Source organism: Zootoca vivipara, chromosome 14 (assembly GCF_963506605.1).
Source record: "Zootoca vivipara chromosome 14, rZooViv1.1, whole genome shotgun sequence".
Classification (NCBI taxonomy): Eukaryota; Metazoa; Chordata; class Lepidosauria; order Squamata; family Lacertidae; genus Zootoca; species Zootoca vivipara.
Genome location: NC_083289.1, coordinates 5,625,905 through 5,640,904, shown reverse-complemented (window position 1 = coordinate 5,640,904; position 15,000 = coordinate 5,625,905). Strand labels below are relative to the sequence as shown.

The 15,000-nt window shown below is 42.2% G+C and overlaps 1 protein-coding gene across 3 annotated transcripts in view; it reads right to left on the bottom strand.

The window, feature by feature from the left end:
* The window catches only part of USP3 (ubiquitin specific peptidase 3), a 43,177-nt gene that overhangs the window by 7,989 nt on the left and 20,188 nt on the right, over positions 1-15,000 (bottom strand). For all 3 annotated transcript variants that reach the window (XM_035130901.2, XM_035130900.2, XM_060282616.1), the window contains exons 2-8: positions 13,137-13,197; positions 12,600-12,731; positions 10,355-10,438; positions 9,215-9,296; positions 7,637-7,719; positions 7,034-7,147; positions 1,993-2,106 (exon numbers count right to left, since the gene is read on the bottom strand). In XM_035130901.2, coding sequence (XP_034986792.1) covers positions 1,993-2,106; positions 7,034-7,147; positions 7,637-7,719; positions 9,215-9,296; positions 10,355-10,438; positions 12,600-12,731; positions 13,137-13,197 — 670 coding nt within the window. The remainder of the gene's footprint in view (positions 1-1,992; positions 2,107-7,033; positions 7,148-7,636; positions 7,720-9,214; positions 9,297-10,354; positions 10,439-12,599; positions 12,732-13,136; positions 13,198-15,000) is intronic.

Below are 15,000 nucleotides of genomic sequence, written 5' to 3'. Positions count from 1 at the left end.
GTAGGACGAATTGAGTCCTGGAACGAATTAAATTCATCTTGTGAGGCACCACTGTATGTGCTATTAAGTACACAAAATTATCTGGAATCATTAACACTCCTAATCAAGACAATCTTACTAAGGATTTCATTGTTTTCCTCTGAGTTCTTTTTTTCAGACTGGGAAGCGAGGCTAGAGGACCGTGAAACCTGGGGCTGAGCTGGATCCAACCCAGAGTTTGAAAAATGGGAAACAAACTGAAAACTGCTCATGAAAAGCCTTCCAAGCATACAGTTTCTCAAATGAGTACCAGCAGAGCAGAGTATGCCAAACAAAGCCACCTGAAAAGGTTTGGTCCATATTGTTCATATTTTCGCAACAGGGAACTATTTGTAAAGTCTCCAAGAAACAAGCAGCCTTTCTCTCAGCCTAACTCAAGGCGGGTTGAATGACTTGCACATGTTAAGAATACTGTTGGGGGTGGGAGGAAGAGACAGAATTGTAGATCCATCACTACAAGCACAGCCCTTGTCTGAGATTGCTTCAGGAACAAGACTCTTCAGTGCAGACACATGCATAAATCAGCACAGAGCTGGAGCAACAGCAACGCTCTTTTAGAAAGGGGTAGTAGCTATGTTAGCCTATCAGAGCAAAAATGAAGCCTCATGACACCTTAAAGACGTAACTGATGTGAGAGTCCAGCTCCTCAGATGCATGAAGTAATAGTCTCAGTTGGCAATGAGTGCAAAGAAGAAATAAATACAAAGAAGAAACAAACAAGAGACCAGAGGGAAACAAGATGCAAAAAAGGCAGACTGTGACAGGGTGTCCCCCCATATTATATTAGCTTAGCAATGCCCAAATGCTTTATGAATATTGGTTATTTTTCACACATTTAAACTTTATGTAATTGTCCACGTATGTATTTTTTTCCAATTCTTTTCCCCTCTGATCTCACTGTCTACTTTTTTCACTCTCTGATTCCCAGGGGTATACATATACCTGCAATACCAACCAAGGATAACATTTCCTCCATCTGATGAAATGCACTCCAGTGCCATAATATATTTATTGTCATTAACATCCCTTTCTGTTAAAAGCAAACAAACCCACAGTGCTGAAAATCTGCTGGAGCCAACTTAGGAAGCGGAGCTCTTGCTTTGACTTCAAACAACTGTTGAGGAGGATAACTGGCCAAAGGTATTGTAGGAAGCACGATTATGACTTTTGCCCATTGCCTGAAACTACTGGTGCTAAACTTCCTTGATTCTCATCAGCCAGGGATAGACACAGAGTTACTGGAAGAAGGAAAGGAATGGCCTGGGTTTCTCACTTCACAGGCTCTGGGTGTGCATTCAGAGCATCTTTTCAGCACTGCTAGACACATTTATACATCAACAGAACATCTTTACTACCTGAAAATATGGAGCAACTTACCTTCTGCACAATTAATCCTAATAGGGTTCAGTGCTCCTTTGAAAGAGGTTCAGGGGCCAGGACAGGGAGACCTTGGAGAGGAATGACACTTGGATTTACTTGTGTGAACTGTTCTTTTTGACAGCCTGGGTGCAAAATGCCTATTGCACATAGATTTATTCTCTTTGCAGCACTTATTTATAACTACAATGACAGAAACTAATTCAATATTGAGAGAATCAAGGAAGTTTTGCCCAGTATGTTTGCTTGGACCTGCTGGAGCTGTACATTTTTAAGCACAGTCCTTGCCAAAAGCAAAGGTTTGGCTTCTGCCAGGTACTTAAGCCATGTTGCACAGACTAAGAACTTCACATAACATAGCCCTGCTAGACCTCAAATACAACAAAAACACTCAAAAACCACTAACACTGCTTCCTCTGTATACTGGAAGAATAAGAGCCTACTGGCACACAGTGGGCATTATTCCTACAGAGTTAGAAGCAAAGTAACACTGCATTCAGGGACAACAAAATGCCATCATTCTGGAGAGAGTCACTGAGTTGCTAACATCTTTCCTCCTTTTCTTATAGGACTTACCTAAAGTTTGGCATGATTTTCCAAACAACATAAAACAATGATTCAGGGCTGAACGCTGTTTGACTCCCTTGCCACAAAGCACACAGAGTCTTCCGAAACTCTTCTACCAATGAACTGTGGAAGAAAATTGAAAGTTTTTAATAGTAGCATTGCCACTTGACCCCACCCCCATTCACCATGGCCCCCTCCACCTTTCCCTCTTTTCTTCCTAATGTAACACTAATGTCTCAACAAATGAAACTGATCTATAGAAAATGTAACTTGAAAAAAGAGACATTGCACATACTTTTGTAAACCAATAAATCTTTAATAAAAATGTTTTAAATTGGTCAAAAAAAACCTGATGGTATTGTAATCAATCTGTAACATGGCTCCTTACATTTTATATTGATTTCCGTTTAAGTCACACACACATGACCTGTGTCTATCCATATTAACTCTCTTAATTTTAATAGCCTTGATAGGAGATGGCCATAAAAGTGTTTTCCTTTCCAGCAGATTTTTATATTTCTCCCAAACTCTATACAGATTCTTCCTAAGAATATGGTTCATAAAACTTTTATAAATTTTCACTTTCCCAAAGCAAAAACATGCATGCCAGCCGAATTTTAAGTCATGGCCTTCCAAGTCCAGGATGTCCTACAGATGTCCTACAGACAAAGTAGTGTTGTTCTCAATTCACAGATGGAAAAATGAGACTACGAATGTGATTTGATTGAGGCTGTTCAGGGCTTGAATCTCTTCTGGAGAGAAAGTTAGCTAACAAACTAGGCTGTATCATGTTTAGTTGAATGTAGGGCTTTCCTGACCATCTCAGGTTACTGGGTAGAACGGGGAATGTTCAATCAGGTTTGCAAGAGAGAGACCACATCCATAGACACCACTTTCTGCTCCTCAGTGGTGAAGGCAGCAGCTCACATTTCCTTGCACTGTGGGAAAAGACATTCCTAACCCCAGAGAGATTATTAGACTCTAAGACCATTCATGATAACTGTGGCTTACATGAACTTCTTCTTGTAATCCAATCCAAATAACTTTATTGTTCTAGCCATTGGCCATAACAAATCTGAATCAAAAATAAATACACAAATAAGGGGATGCTTCACCACAAATAATAGTCTCTGTTTAGATCTCTGTGTCTCCCTTACACTTCAATGCTATGTTGTCCAGGGTCTTCTTTCTGCTCTTTTTGGCCGCCAGAGCAAAAAGGGCAACTTTGCTAGTCACTGAAGTGTTTGCATCGCTAAGAAGCCATAGAAGGAAGAGACAGCTTTCTTGTACGGGTGGGAGGCTGAGAGATTGCCTCCTAGGTCCAGTGTATAGTGAGCAATATAGTAAATAGTGCAAGATGTTGTCCACCTGCAGTTGCTCACATATAGAGTCTGTCTTTGTACAGTATACCAATGTTGTACTGTCCATCCAAGACGGAGAAGGGCATAGCTTGAAAATGCAGCTTGATAAAAGTGATTCTTAGTGAGGCTGGCCGGAGATTCAACAGGTAACTGGCTCTAAAAGAGACTGTTTTTAGAAGGGGTAACCAGGGAGAACATTTAGAGGATTTGATCACTTGCAGATTGCGTAGTGATTCTGTTCAATGACACCAATCCCATTTGTCTGCGGATATAATCTCCTCTAGCTCATGGAAATAATAAGAATTCAAATTACATTGGATGTTAAGATTTCCACCATTGGCTGTTCTCCAATTCCACATAGTTCAAGGCTGCCAAGTGCTCGCATGGCATGGAGGAGTCTTTGCAGGCAATTAAATCTGGTACAGTCCGCTCTTGCACTGAACGTTGTCCATCCAGCTTCTGTACGTAAGAGTGCAACTGCTGTTCCCTTGAGTAGGGAAAATAATCTCTTGAGAAATTGGTTCTGCACCGTTTCTAACCCCTTAATAGCACTCTCATCCTCACCCCAGATTTTGACTCCATAAAGCATTTGAGGGATCACTTTACTGCCAAATACTTTCAGCGTGGGATCATACTGTTTCCTGCCCTTCATGAAGTAAAACCTCTTCAGAGCCCTGGTCACTCTTTGCACTCTGATTTTCATCACCTTGGTGTGCCACCTCCAAGTCGTTTCACTGAAAAAGACTCCAATATATTTGAGAACACAGGTTTGTTCTAGTTCATGGTGCTCAATGGTCCATTTATATCAGATGTGAGGGCGATCTGGCTGTGACATCTGTCACCCCACTGATCTCCAAGGTTGACTCGGTTGTTCTGGCTGGCTAGGCGGGTGTCCCTCACCACTCCATGTGCGTCCCTCCCGAAACTGCACACCCAGTGGAAGAGGATGACCATCCCAGATAGAAGAAGCGTACTGTTCCTCTTGTAATAAATTTGCCCTTAAATCCTTCCACCACGGCTAGATTAATCTGCATGAGAAGGGTTCTCTTTTTGCTAGGCTACACACTGGTTTGGGTTGAATTCCCAGTGCGAAGGATACACAGAGAGCCATCTTCCTCTCCAAGGGTGCCAACTCCTGGGGGACCCAATCCTTTTGGACCCCCCAATATTTTGAGTGCCCCCCAATGTTCTGAAAAATCAAGGCCAAGCATAGCGTGCCTTCAGTGGGCAGCTCCTTCTCTTCCTCCTGCCACAGAGGGAAAGGAGGTGAGAAGCAGCTCCCAGACAGTGGTGGCAGCAGAAAGAGGAGTCAGCAGCCATTGAAGCCGTGCTGCCGCCACATTCCTACCTCCTCCAACATCATGAATCAATCCCACACACGACCTTGGGCCCCCCATCTCCCTCACAAGTTGGCACCTCTGTTTCTCCCCCTTGCTCCATATGTTATGCATTTTGTTTATTTTACTATATTTACCTAGCCACCCAAGCCCATACTGAGAAGTCCACCATCTAGAAGATCTCTATGTTCTTTTTTGAAACTCCACATAAATGGCTTGTCATGTGTCCCAAATTCAAATTAGATGCTGATACAAGTTTTTGGCTCTTGAGTGAAGTCATACACTTGGTCACAAAGGGTTCCCCGCCCTATATATGCAGGTAGCAGAATTAACAGTGCCAATTTCACAGGGCAGCAACACTATGAACTGTATTCTATACACCAGAAAATATTAACAACCAAGAGTGTAAATAACTGATGAGGATAACGACTGCTCACTGGATCTGGAGGTCTGGCGCACGGCCCCGCCATCCTCCCAAAGGCACACCGCTCCACCCCTTGGTCACCACGGGTTTCCGCCAAACCCAAATTCAAATTTTCCCTATCTGCAGCGGCTTGGGGGGGGGAGGAGAGGACTGCATCTGAGCAGTCCAATAGTAGAAAAGGGGGGCGGAACTGATGCCAGCAGCGCAGTTGGCCCCAGAACGTCATCAGAAGAAGACATAAGAAGGCACAGCGAGAGGAGCGTTGGGGGACAATTGGGTACAAGCATTGAAGTCAGAGGAGTCCCCCAAGTGCAGCGGAGCACTAGCGGCAAGGCACAGCTCATCCAAGCCAAGCACTGGAGCCAGCTGAAGCTCCCAGGTGCGTCAGAACACCGGAGTCATTTAACCCTTGGAAGGGTTGGAAGTGCACAGGGCCACGCCAGTGCTTTAGCCCGCAGTTGGTCACATTTCTGGAAGAGCGCCCAGGCAACGGACCCGATTGCTGGAGTTGCCCCTCTCAAGCTTTGCTGCTCGCACATGCCCAGCGCCATTTTGCGTCCATGTGGCCACACTGCTGGATCATGGTTGGGGGCTAAGTACAGCACCATATTATGACAAGTGCTTTCTGTAATGTCAGCAGTGGGTCTGCCTGAGTTGTGGAAGCACTTGCACCTGATTCTCAAAATGCTCCGTCGGTGCGGCTGCCTGAAGATCTCTGATTTGGAATTTGAGGGTTTACATTTTATCTCCCATGTTTTGAAGCAGCACCTCATGGGGGCTCTTAAGGCACTGGATACACGAATGGTTGGTAACGCCCGACTCTCAGCGCGAGTGGTGTTTGAATGAATTTATTAGTATTTTGGGTCCATAGGTGAAGTTCACATAAGCCTTTTAATAAATGCTGGGGCCTTTAAGACAAGGGATGCATGCATAGTTCAACGTTTGCGTTTAAGCATGAATAGGGCTTGTATGAGTTTATGCACTGGTATAGAAGGCACTCCCTTTAGCCAGCATAGCTCAATGGTTTATTCCCTGCATGGGGCTTGGAGCAGAGGCGGATCCCTGTATGGTGATAGCACGTGTGGCTGGATAGCTCAGTCAGCGTCGTATGAGACTCAATCTCAGGGTTGTGGGTTCGAGCCCCACATTGGGCAAAAAGGTTCCTGCATTGCAGGGGATTGGACCAGATGACCCTTGTGGTCCCTTCCAACTCTACGATTCTATGATCCTTTGCAAGATGCAGATGGAACAACCATATGGAACAACCACACACCCCAGCATTACAGGCTGGATAGCTCAGTGGTTAGAGCATGGTATTAATTACGCCAATAAGCAGGGTATTACTTATACCCACATAGTATAACCTAACGTCTCATTTCCTGTGTTACAGGTGAAAATAGCTTAGTAGTTAGGGCGTGCTGCTGATCATGGGGATCAAAACCTGCAGCCTTGGCATTTTGACCAGCACATATTCTTGTGTGCTGGGTGCTTGGGCTACATGACCCGGGGTCCCTTCCAACTCTATATCCCTCCTTTTATGGAAGGATACAGATAAACACTATGTGTGCTGTTTGTATATATATATATACATTGGTACCTCGGTTTACAAACACAATTGGTTCCAGAAGTCTGTACATAACCTGAAGCGAACTTTCCCACTGAAAGTAATGGAAAGTGGATTAATCCATTCCAGACGGTCCGTGGAGTACTTAACCTGAAGCGTACTTAACCCGAGGTATGAGTGTAATTGGTTCCAGAAGTCCGTACTTAACCTGAAGCGAACTTTCCCATTGAAAGTAATGGAAAGTGGATTAATTCGTTCTAGACGGGTCCGCGGAGTACATAAACTGAAAATACTCAAACCGAGGCTTACTTAAACCGAGGTATGACTGTATGTATATAGGCATACATGCTGTGTATAGACTTACATGCTGTTATCCCCTTGGCTCCGAGTATGGTAAGTTCTCCGGCCTGCAGTCTTCCCATTCCGAAGCTCCACAGCCGGCAATTCTTTGAAGTAGCAACAGAACTGCTGAATGTTACTGTTGAAAGAAGGAAATGTGAACCAGAAATATGAACCGAGAGGTACAGAACCCCCCCCCCGAAGGATTTAACTATTTTCTTTGTAACCCAGCAATGAATAGCTGTAGGGCAGCTATAAAGCACACACACAGATGTAACTTGAACATTCTACAATTGCCTCTCACATACCTGCATGTTAACACACTTGAAATTAAACTGCACAGTAAGAGGTCTGTCTTATGGATCCTCTTTTCAAACACCACAGGGAGTTTTATTTGCAAAATATATCAAGGGTTTTGTCATTTTAGATATGCCACTGGTGGGAATGTAAACTGACACAAATGGAGCTGCAAAACTTGCTCTTATGGGTGTAGAGAGACCCTTCAGATGCACATATTTTAGCCTCAGTGAAATGTCCTACTCTCTTAATACATCACAGGGTGCACAATAACACTTAGCCTAGAAGCCAATTACAGGAGTGGGATTTTTAAAAATAAAGCAATGGGTACCTGAGTGACTGAAGAATCGCATTCATGAAACATGTGTTACCCAGATTCCGAAGGCCTGTAGCACACAGGGCTGTGGTGCTTCCCTGTGAACCAGAGACATCAAGGCAAACAAGTCATCTTACAATAGGCTATCCATCATCTTCCATCCACCTGCTTTCCTTGAAACAGAGGGTTACATGCCTACATCAAGTTTTTTAAAGTATTACATATAAAGTGTTCATCCAATGATAATATGCCACACAGAATTTAGAACACACAGAATGATGGATCCGAGCCAAACCCATAAAGCTTTAACACAGTTTGTGGAAGGGCTGTCACAAATTGCACAAGTTGGAACAGCTGTGTGCCCAACCAGAGGAACAAAGCACCCATATTTCCGCACCTAATTCCGGCTGGCCTGAGACCACCAGTGACCCAGATAATAAATAAGATAATAAATAATATAAAATAATAAAATAATAAGAAGACTTCTCTTATTAGGCCCACTTGTGCAAGCAAAATAGTATTTATTCTTTATTAATATTTTCGATTCTGCAGGCTAGGCTAGCTTAAGAACATGATATGCTGTTCAAGATCACATGGGGGAGCTTTATGCTAAAAGCATGGAATTATTTTATTTGTTATTTGTTTTGTCATTTGATCTCTTAGCTAGCTTGGGTTCCTTTAGGAAATTAGACAGGGCAGAATTTTAGAATGAATGCTGAACCCAGGTTTCCTCCACCCCATGTCTGGGCAACTTGCAGCCAAGTTGCATCCAGTCCAAAGGCCTCTTCAGGCTTTATCAGACACCACAGCCTGCCCTAGGCTGCCTGAGCAGGCAGAGGCACAGTGCCCAATTGCACAGGCAAGTTCAAGGCCCAGCAAAGAAGCCAAGACAGCAACAGCAGCAGGGAGAAGATACTGTAATGGTTCTTGCATTCCCTTCCCCTTATCAGCAGGATCACATGCACTTGGTGTTTCTACTGCTTTTGCAAGCAGCTGGGACAGGAAAGCTGTTCCCTCTTTTCTCTCTGACTAGCAAGAAGGAGGCAGTGCATGAAGGATTTCATTTGCCCTTTTTAGGCAAGTGTGAGGACCAGCAAAGAAATAAAGACTGCCACAGTTCTGCTCTAGCCTGCAGCATTAAGAAATCTTGGAGTTGGGCAAGAGAGGGACTTTCAAAAAGATCCCCACAGATCGTTCATTCAAAAGGAAAAAAATCAACTGGGACCTCTGTTAATCGACTGGCCACCTGGTGAGTCAATGACCCTTGATAGAAAAAAGATTGTCATCCTTGTCTCCACATGCCCAGAACAGAATGGTAGCTCAAGATCAGGTACCCTGAAGAATAACACTTGCTTCAAATTAAAAATATTTTGGGCGGTCAGAATAGTAACCTCTTTGGAGGCTTTGGTATTAAAAACTAGATAAGGTAATGAGCCTATTTCAATACACAATTAAAAGTGTGTGCACCACCAACACTGGAGTGTCACTCAAGAACCAGCAGGTTCATTAGAAAGGTATGCTAACAGCCCAAGACATTTACTAAATGAGCTCCACTGATTAATGAAAACTGCTTCAAAATTATGCTGTACCTACATTTATTTTCAACAATTTGCTGTTTAGGGAGGAGTCTTCCAGAAGTTTTCTTTTCCTCTGTCGGTCTGCTGCAAAAGCTGAACTGTAGTAAATGAATAAATTGGTTAAGACATGCTAAGAAATCTAAATAGAACACACCAAAGATAATCTTGGCCACAATGTCTTGACAACTGCATAGTCACATTTGCAATGATTCCTTTACATACAACAGTGAGACTGATCATTAGTTATAGAAGTTATAATACAAAATAGTCATCTTAAAATAATTTCAGAGCACACTCTCAAATCTGTTCTATTTTCATTAGCATGCAATCATAAAATACCCAAATTAATCTGACTAGGTTATGCTACAGCAGGCACCCTTGAGCATGCCCTAATTAGAACTAAAATTTCTGATCTAAAATAACGAACTCCACTTTCTTGATCAAAGGCTACTTGGCAGAGTATCCCCACAAGAGTCCATCTCTGCTCATACAAGCATTGTTCTAAACATGAAACTTAAGCTTGCCAAAGTTAGTCAACTGAAAGTATGCAACATCTGGAACCTCAAGAGACTTCCATCATTGGACTCCAAGTCAGCAGCAGGCTTTTGCAGTTTAAGCCCACTGTGGTGACAGGTGTTTGGCACCACTAATGCAGCACAGGGGAAGGCCAACCCACATATGAATACATTACACCAGGAAGTTCTGCTATGGCAAGTCTCACAGAAATAAATAACAACTATACAAAACCACAGTGTGCTCTTGCACAGCTCCTATTTATTACAGTGAAGCCTACACAGAATTTCCCAGTGGATTTTGTTCCATGTCAATTAGTGGATGACACTAATTTTCAGCATGCACCCATGCTGTCCTTTCACATACAAATGACAAACTACAGTGGTACCTCGGGTTACAGACGCTTCAGGTTACAGACTCCACAAACCCAGAAATAGTACCTTGGGTTAAGAACTTTGCCTCAGAATGAGAACAGAAATCGTGCGGTGGCAGGGCGGCGGCAGCGGGAGGCCCCATTAGCTAAAGTAGTACCTCAGGTTAAGAACAGTTTCAGGTTAAGAATGGATCTCCAGGACGAATTAAGTTCTTAACCCAAGGTACCACTGTACAAAAAAGGAAAGACACATATAAGTATATAGCTTACTTTTCCAAATTTTGGAGGTGCTCTCGGACTTTCTGTACCAGTCCAAACTTGGTATCATTGACTACGAAGTCATCACAGCGATAACTGCAGTAAGAACACATTAATCAGTAAATGGACAGACTTTAGCACAGCCATACCAACATGAGACTTATGTTGAGCAAATATGGGCTTCTTTTACTGAACAGCAAAAAGTTAGGTGCTAAGAGAACTAAAAGGCAAACTGTATTCACCACCTCCTTTCAGTTGAAGAGGTACAGAAATTGTCTTGCCTTTATGATCTAAGCAGGCTGCATTGAAAAAGGAAACAAGCAAGTGGGTCCTACAGGGGAGGGGGGAGATGTATCCTCACCTGCATAGCAGAAGCAGTTTTCCTATTCACAGTTCCTATCAGCCAGCTATGCCCACTTCCAGGATACAATAAGCTGCATGGAGATCAAGCAAGGCACTCTTCTATTCCCCATTCCTGTTTGCCATATGTCTAGACTATTTACCGGTAGGGATTGTTGTTGGGGTTTCCCCTTAGGTTTGGTTTTTTTGGGGGGGGGAAGCTCCCTCAAGCATGCCAATACTTTCAACACTCACTACCAGAGTTGGTTATTAGGAAGATCAATACAAGTTCAAAGTATGTATTTCCTCTTAACTAAAAGTGAGTGTTCCAAGTGTGGATCCAATTTGATCCTCAATGGCATTTTGCTCAAACCACACATCCCTGCCTATCAGAGGACATCACTGATAATGTCAGTGGATGAGAGAGGGGATAGGGTTTAATCCTACACTGGGCTGTGTGCAGTGTTAGAAACTGAGATATGAAAGCTGGGAGCTAAACAGCACCTTAAACCTAGGTTATGGGCGCAACAATGGAATGTCTAGGCACACTTTTAAAATAACAATATTACAAAGCTGAAAATGAACGAACTGCAACTCTCTATGGCTGCTGTACAGCTGTGAACTTCTTTCATTGTATATTTCCTCAAATTCTGAGCCCAAACATCGTTTCAAGGCATGGTATCCTTTCTGTTTTGGTTGGCTTCTAATGGCTATAGTTAAACAGATATGATATTTTAATCCAGTATAATACTTCCTGGAGTTTACAAAGCAAGCCATATGAATGAAGACAGACTGAGTTAACTGAGTATGTTTAGCTTAATAAGTGGGGCATAGGTAGCCTCAAGGGTGGCGAGTGGGATGGGAAGAGGACAGCTGCTTTTAACTCACAAGCCAGGCTTATAACATCTCACAGACAACATGAGAGGAAAATGCCCAAGAATGCTGCTATATATAGCATGTTGGCACCACTGCCGTACCCACAAAAGGCTGACTGCTATCAGCATGACCCATAACTACACAATCTGCCCCCGCCATGTAAGGAAGATATACGCATTACCCAAAGAGTGGAAACAGCCCAAGAAGCACAGGAACCACACCAATCCTATGCAAATCAGGCTTTCACCAAAAACAAAAGGGGGCAGTGTGGACAGCAATCACACTGCCATAAAATTTGGACATGTGAAGATTCAGGACAGCTATGTGTGTAAGCATACATGCGCTCATGTAAGAGATAGATCTCAAACCAAACTTGACAGAGACTTGATTGAGATTGGAACATGACACTGGCTCTGCTCACACATTCATAATGCTGATTTACAAGTGAGCACACTCTCTCGCCTCAGATTTCTGGGTTTTGTCCTTCAAGACAAAATTGCAAACCTTGATTCCAACACTGATTTGAACTGAGGTGGTGTCTCTCCTTGAATTATGTCTTAAATTAACTCTAGAGGTTTGTAAAAAAAATCCTTCTTTCAGTTGTCCTTTGGGGATCAGGCTTAAAAAAATAATCTTGTAATCTTCTGCAAAAGGGTGAGAAAACTGAAATGAACTGGGCAAAATGTTATTCCATACATGTGAAGATTGCTGCTTTCATTATTTACCCCAAAACCCCAAGATAAGGTGGGATGAACATAGAAATAAAAAACAAGGAAACTGTTCAACTTGTATAGCGTAGTGTAGTGGTTAAGAAAATCAGTTGTAAGCTAGGAAGTCCTAAGTTCAGTTCTTACCACTAGAGGCCCTGAGATAAACCACCATCTCAGTGTACACCTACCATCTACTATATGGGGATAATTCTGGCCTATCTCATAGGACTGCTGAAGGTATTGCCAAGATAATGTGAAGCACTCTCAACAGGCATAAAGCATTAAATATAAGCTACAACTACTAACTGATGATATGCCTTAAAAAACCTTACCAGTATGTACTGTAACTACTGCAATCCATGCACACTGTGTGTTGAATCTTCTCTTGCTTTTCTGTTTTCTTGTGATTAGCTAATGAAACTTGAGCCTCTTCATAATGTTTCTTTGCATGCCCATTCACATATCTGAAAGGAAGAGGGGAAAGAGAGCAAGTTATCAAGAGCCTCCTTTTCCAAGATACAGTAATGCATCTCAAACAAGCATACTGTATGAACAACTGCATACTGTATGAATCAACAAAGTTTGGCTGTTGATTGTTAAATTACTTGGCAGATTTTAAGTGTAGATACCCAGTAGGGTTTGGAAGTCTTCAACAGAATAAGCATACATTCACCTTTGTACATTTTAACGGCCTTTTATGGTTTCAGTCCAATAAAAACATCAGAAACTCTCAGATAAGAGACATTTTTTTAAATACTTCCCAGATTACCTGTCATTTTAATTGAAGAGAAACACTCTAAGTCTTCTCATTCTAAAACGTGTTTTACGTAAATATGCTTTCAGAAGGGGTCAAATGTATATATACCCACCTTCCACAGTGAACACTTGAACAAGTCAGGCAGATCCAAGGACTTTTATTAGATCGGCACACTGTTGAGCATGAAAAAATTGAGAAGTTGAGTTAAACAGACTGTGTGTGGTGCAGTCACATAAGCCAGTTTTTTGAGTTACAAACATCTCTTGTTCAGAAATTATATGAAATGCAACATTTCTCACAATGATGTTTATACAACATCAACTGATTGGTAGTAGGCAGCTCTTGTAAACTACAGAGAAGGAAGCTGACAGAATAAAGGTGGACAGTATTTGAGAGTTGGAGAATGGGTGGGTTATTTTAAAATGTAAACATATATTTTCCATCAGTATATTTCTCACAATCAGATGTTCTACATTTCACTTTCCTGCTATGTTGTAAGCTTCTCTGCTTAGCATGTTTAACCATCTGGTATTAAGTTCAGAGTAAACTGTCATAAAAATCAATTACCTATTATAATCAGCATCATAATATGAACACTTGTTTTCTGACATGATCCTGAACTGATCTACTTAAAATGTGTTAGAATAGAAACTCAGGTATATAAAGCTAATCACCAAATGGCACCTTAAATGGTTACAGTTGCCACAACAATGTCTAGGTGCCATTTTTTTTTGCACTGAAATTTATATCACCATCATCTCTATACAGCTTTATATTTTAAAGGAAAAAAACTCAAAGCAGTGTACACATTAAAACATCTAATAAAACTATCCAGAACAAAAAAATTCAAGCTTCAAGGAAAATATTTCAGATCATTTTCTCTAAGTGGCATTTTGCTTTCCCCATATTTATTTACACTAGAGTACAGTCATACCTCGGAAGTCAAACGGAATCCATTTCGGAAGTCCATTCGACTTCCAAAACGTTCGGAAACCAAAGCGCAGCTTGAAGCCCCATCGGACGGTCGGGATCTGTTCCAAAGAACGTTCGCAAACCAGAACACTCACTTCCGGGTTTGCGGCATTCGGAAGCCAAAACGTCCAAGTACCAAGGCGTTCAACAACCAAGGTACGACTGTACTCTAAGAAGCCAGTGTGGTGTAGTGGTTAAAATGTTGGACCAGGACCTGGAAGATCAGGGTTGAAATACCCAGTGTCATGAAGCTCACTGGGTGACCTTGAGCCAGTCACAGCCTCTTAACCTGCCTCACAGGGTTGTTGTAGGGATTAACTGAGGAGGGGATGAATCATGTGCTCCTTGGCGTGATATAAATGCAATAAATAAGCTATTCTGCTTAACTACTTAAGAAAGCTGGAGGCGTCAGCCAGATTGAGATGTCAGTCGCCAACATGACATCCAGAGATCTCCATGTTGTCACAATTGGACCCATGCCAGTCACAAAATGCGCCTGGCAAATTTTGAACACTAGTTAAACTGGTTACTAAATCTGAACCAGAACCAAACTGGAACATCTACAATCAGCAACGGAACCAGAAACAAACTAAAAAATGGAATGCTTTCACTTGTTTATTATAAAATCCTGTTATGGGAAGCACTGAGGTGCAGTTGGCACTCTACTTATAAGTGTGATTAGAACCAACTTCCAATATGTTGGAAAGAAAACAGAAACCAACCAAGCCATATGGTAAAGATCAGATGCCATACATTTCTAAAGAGGGCAGTCTGTTCTACAGTGATTGGGAAACGGATTAGTGGGTAGTCAGTAAGGATTTTCCACTCTTCCTTTGATTGATTTGAAGATCTGAGTCACTTTCCTGATGTACTAAGAACATTAGAAAGGAAGAAACAGCTCATTTTGCACTAGTCACAATCTCCAAATTGACTCCAAAGCCAATCCATGAAGACTGCAATACAGTGGCCATCCCTTGAGATTCTGAAATCATAAATTACAATTA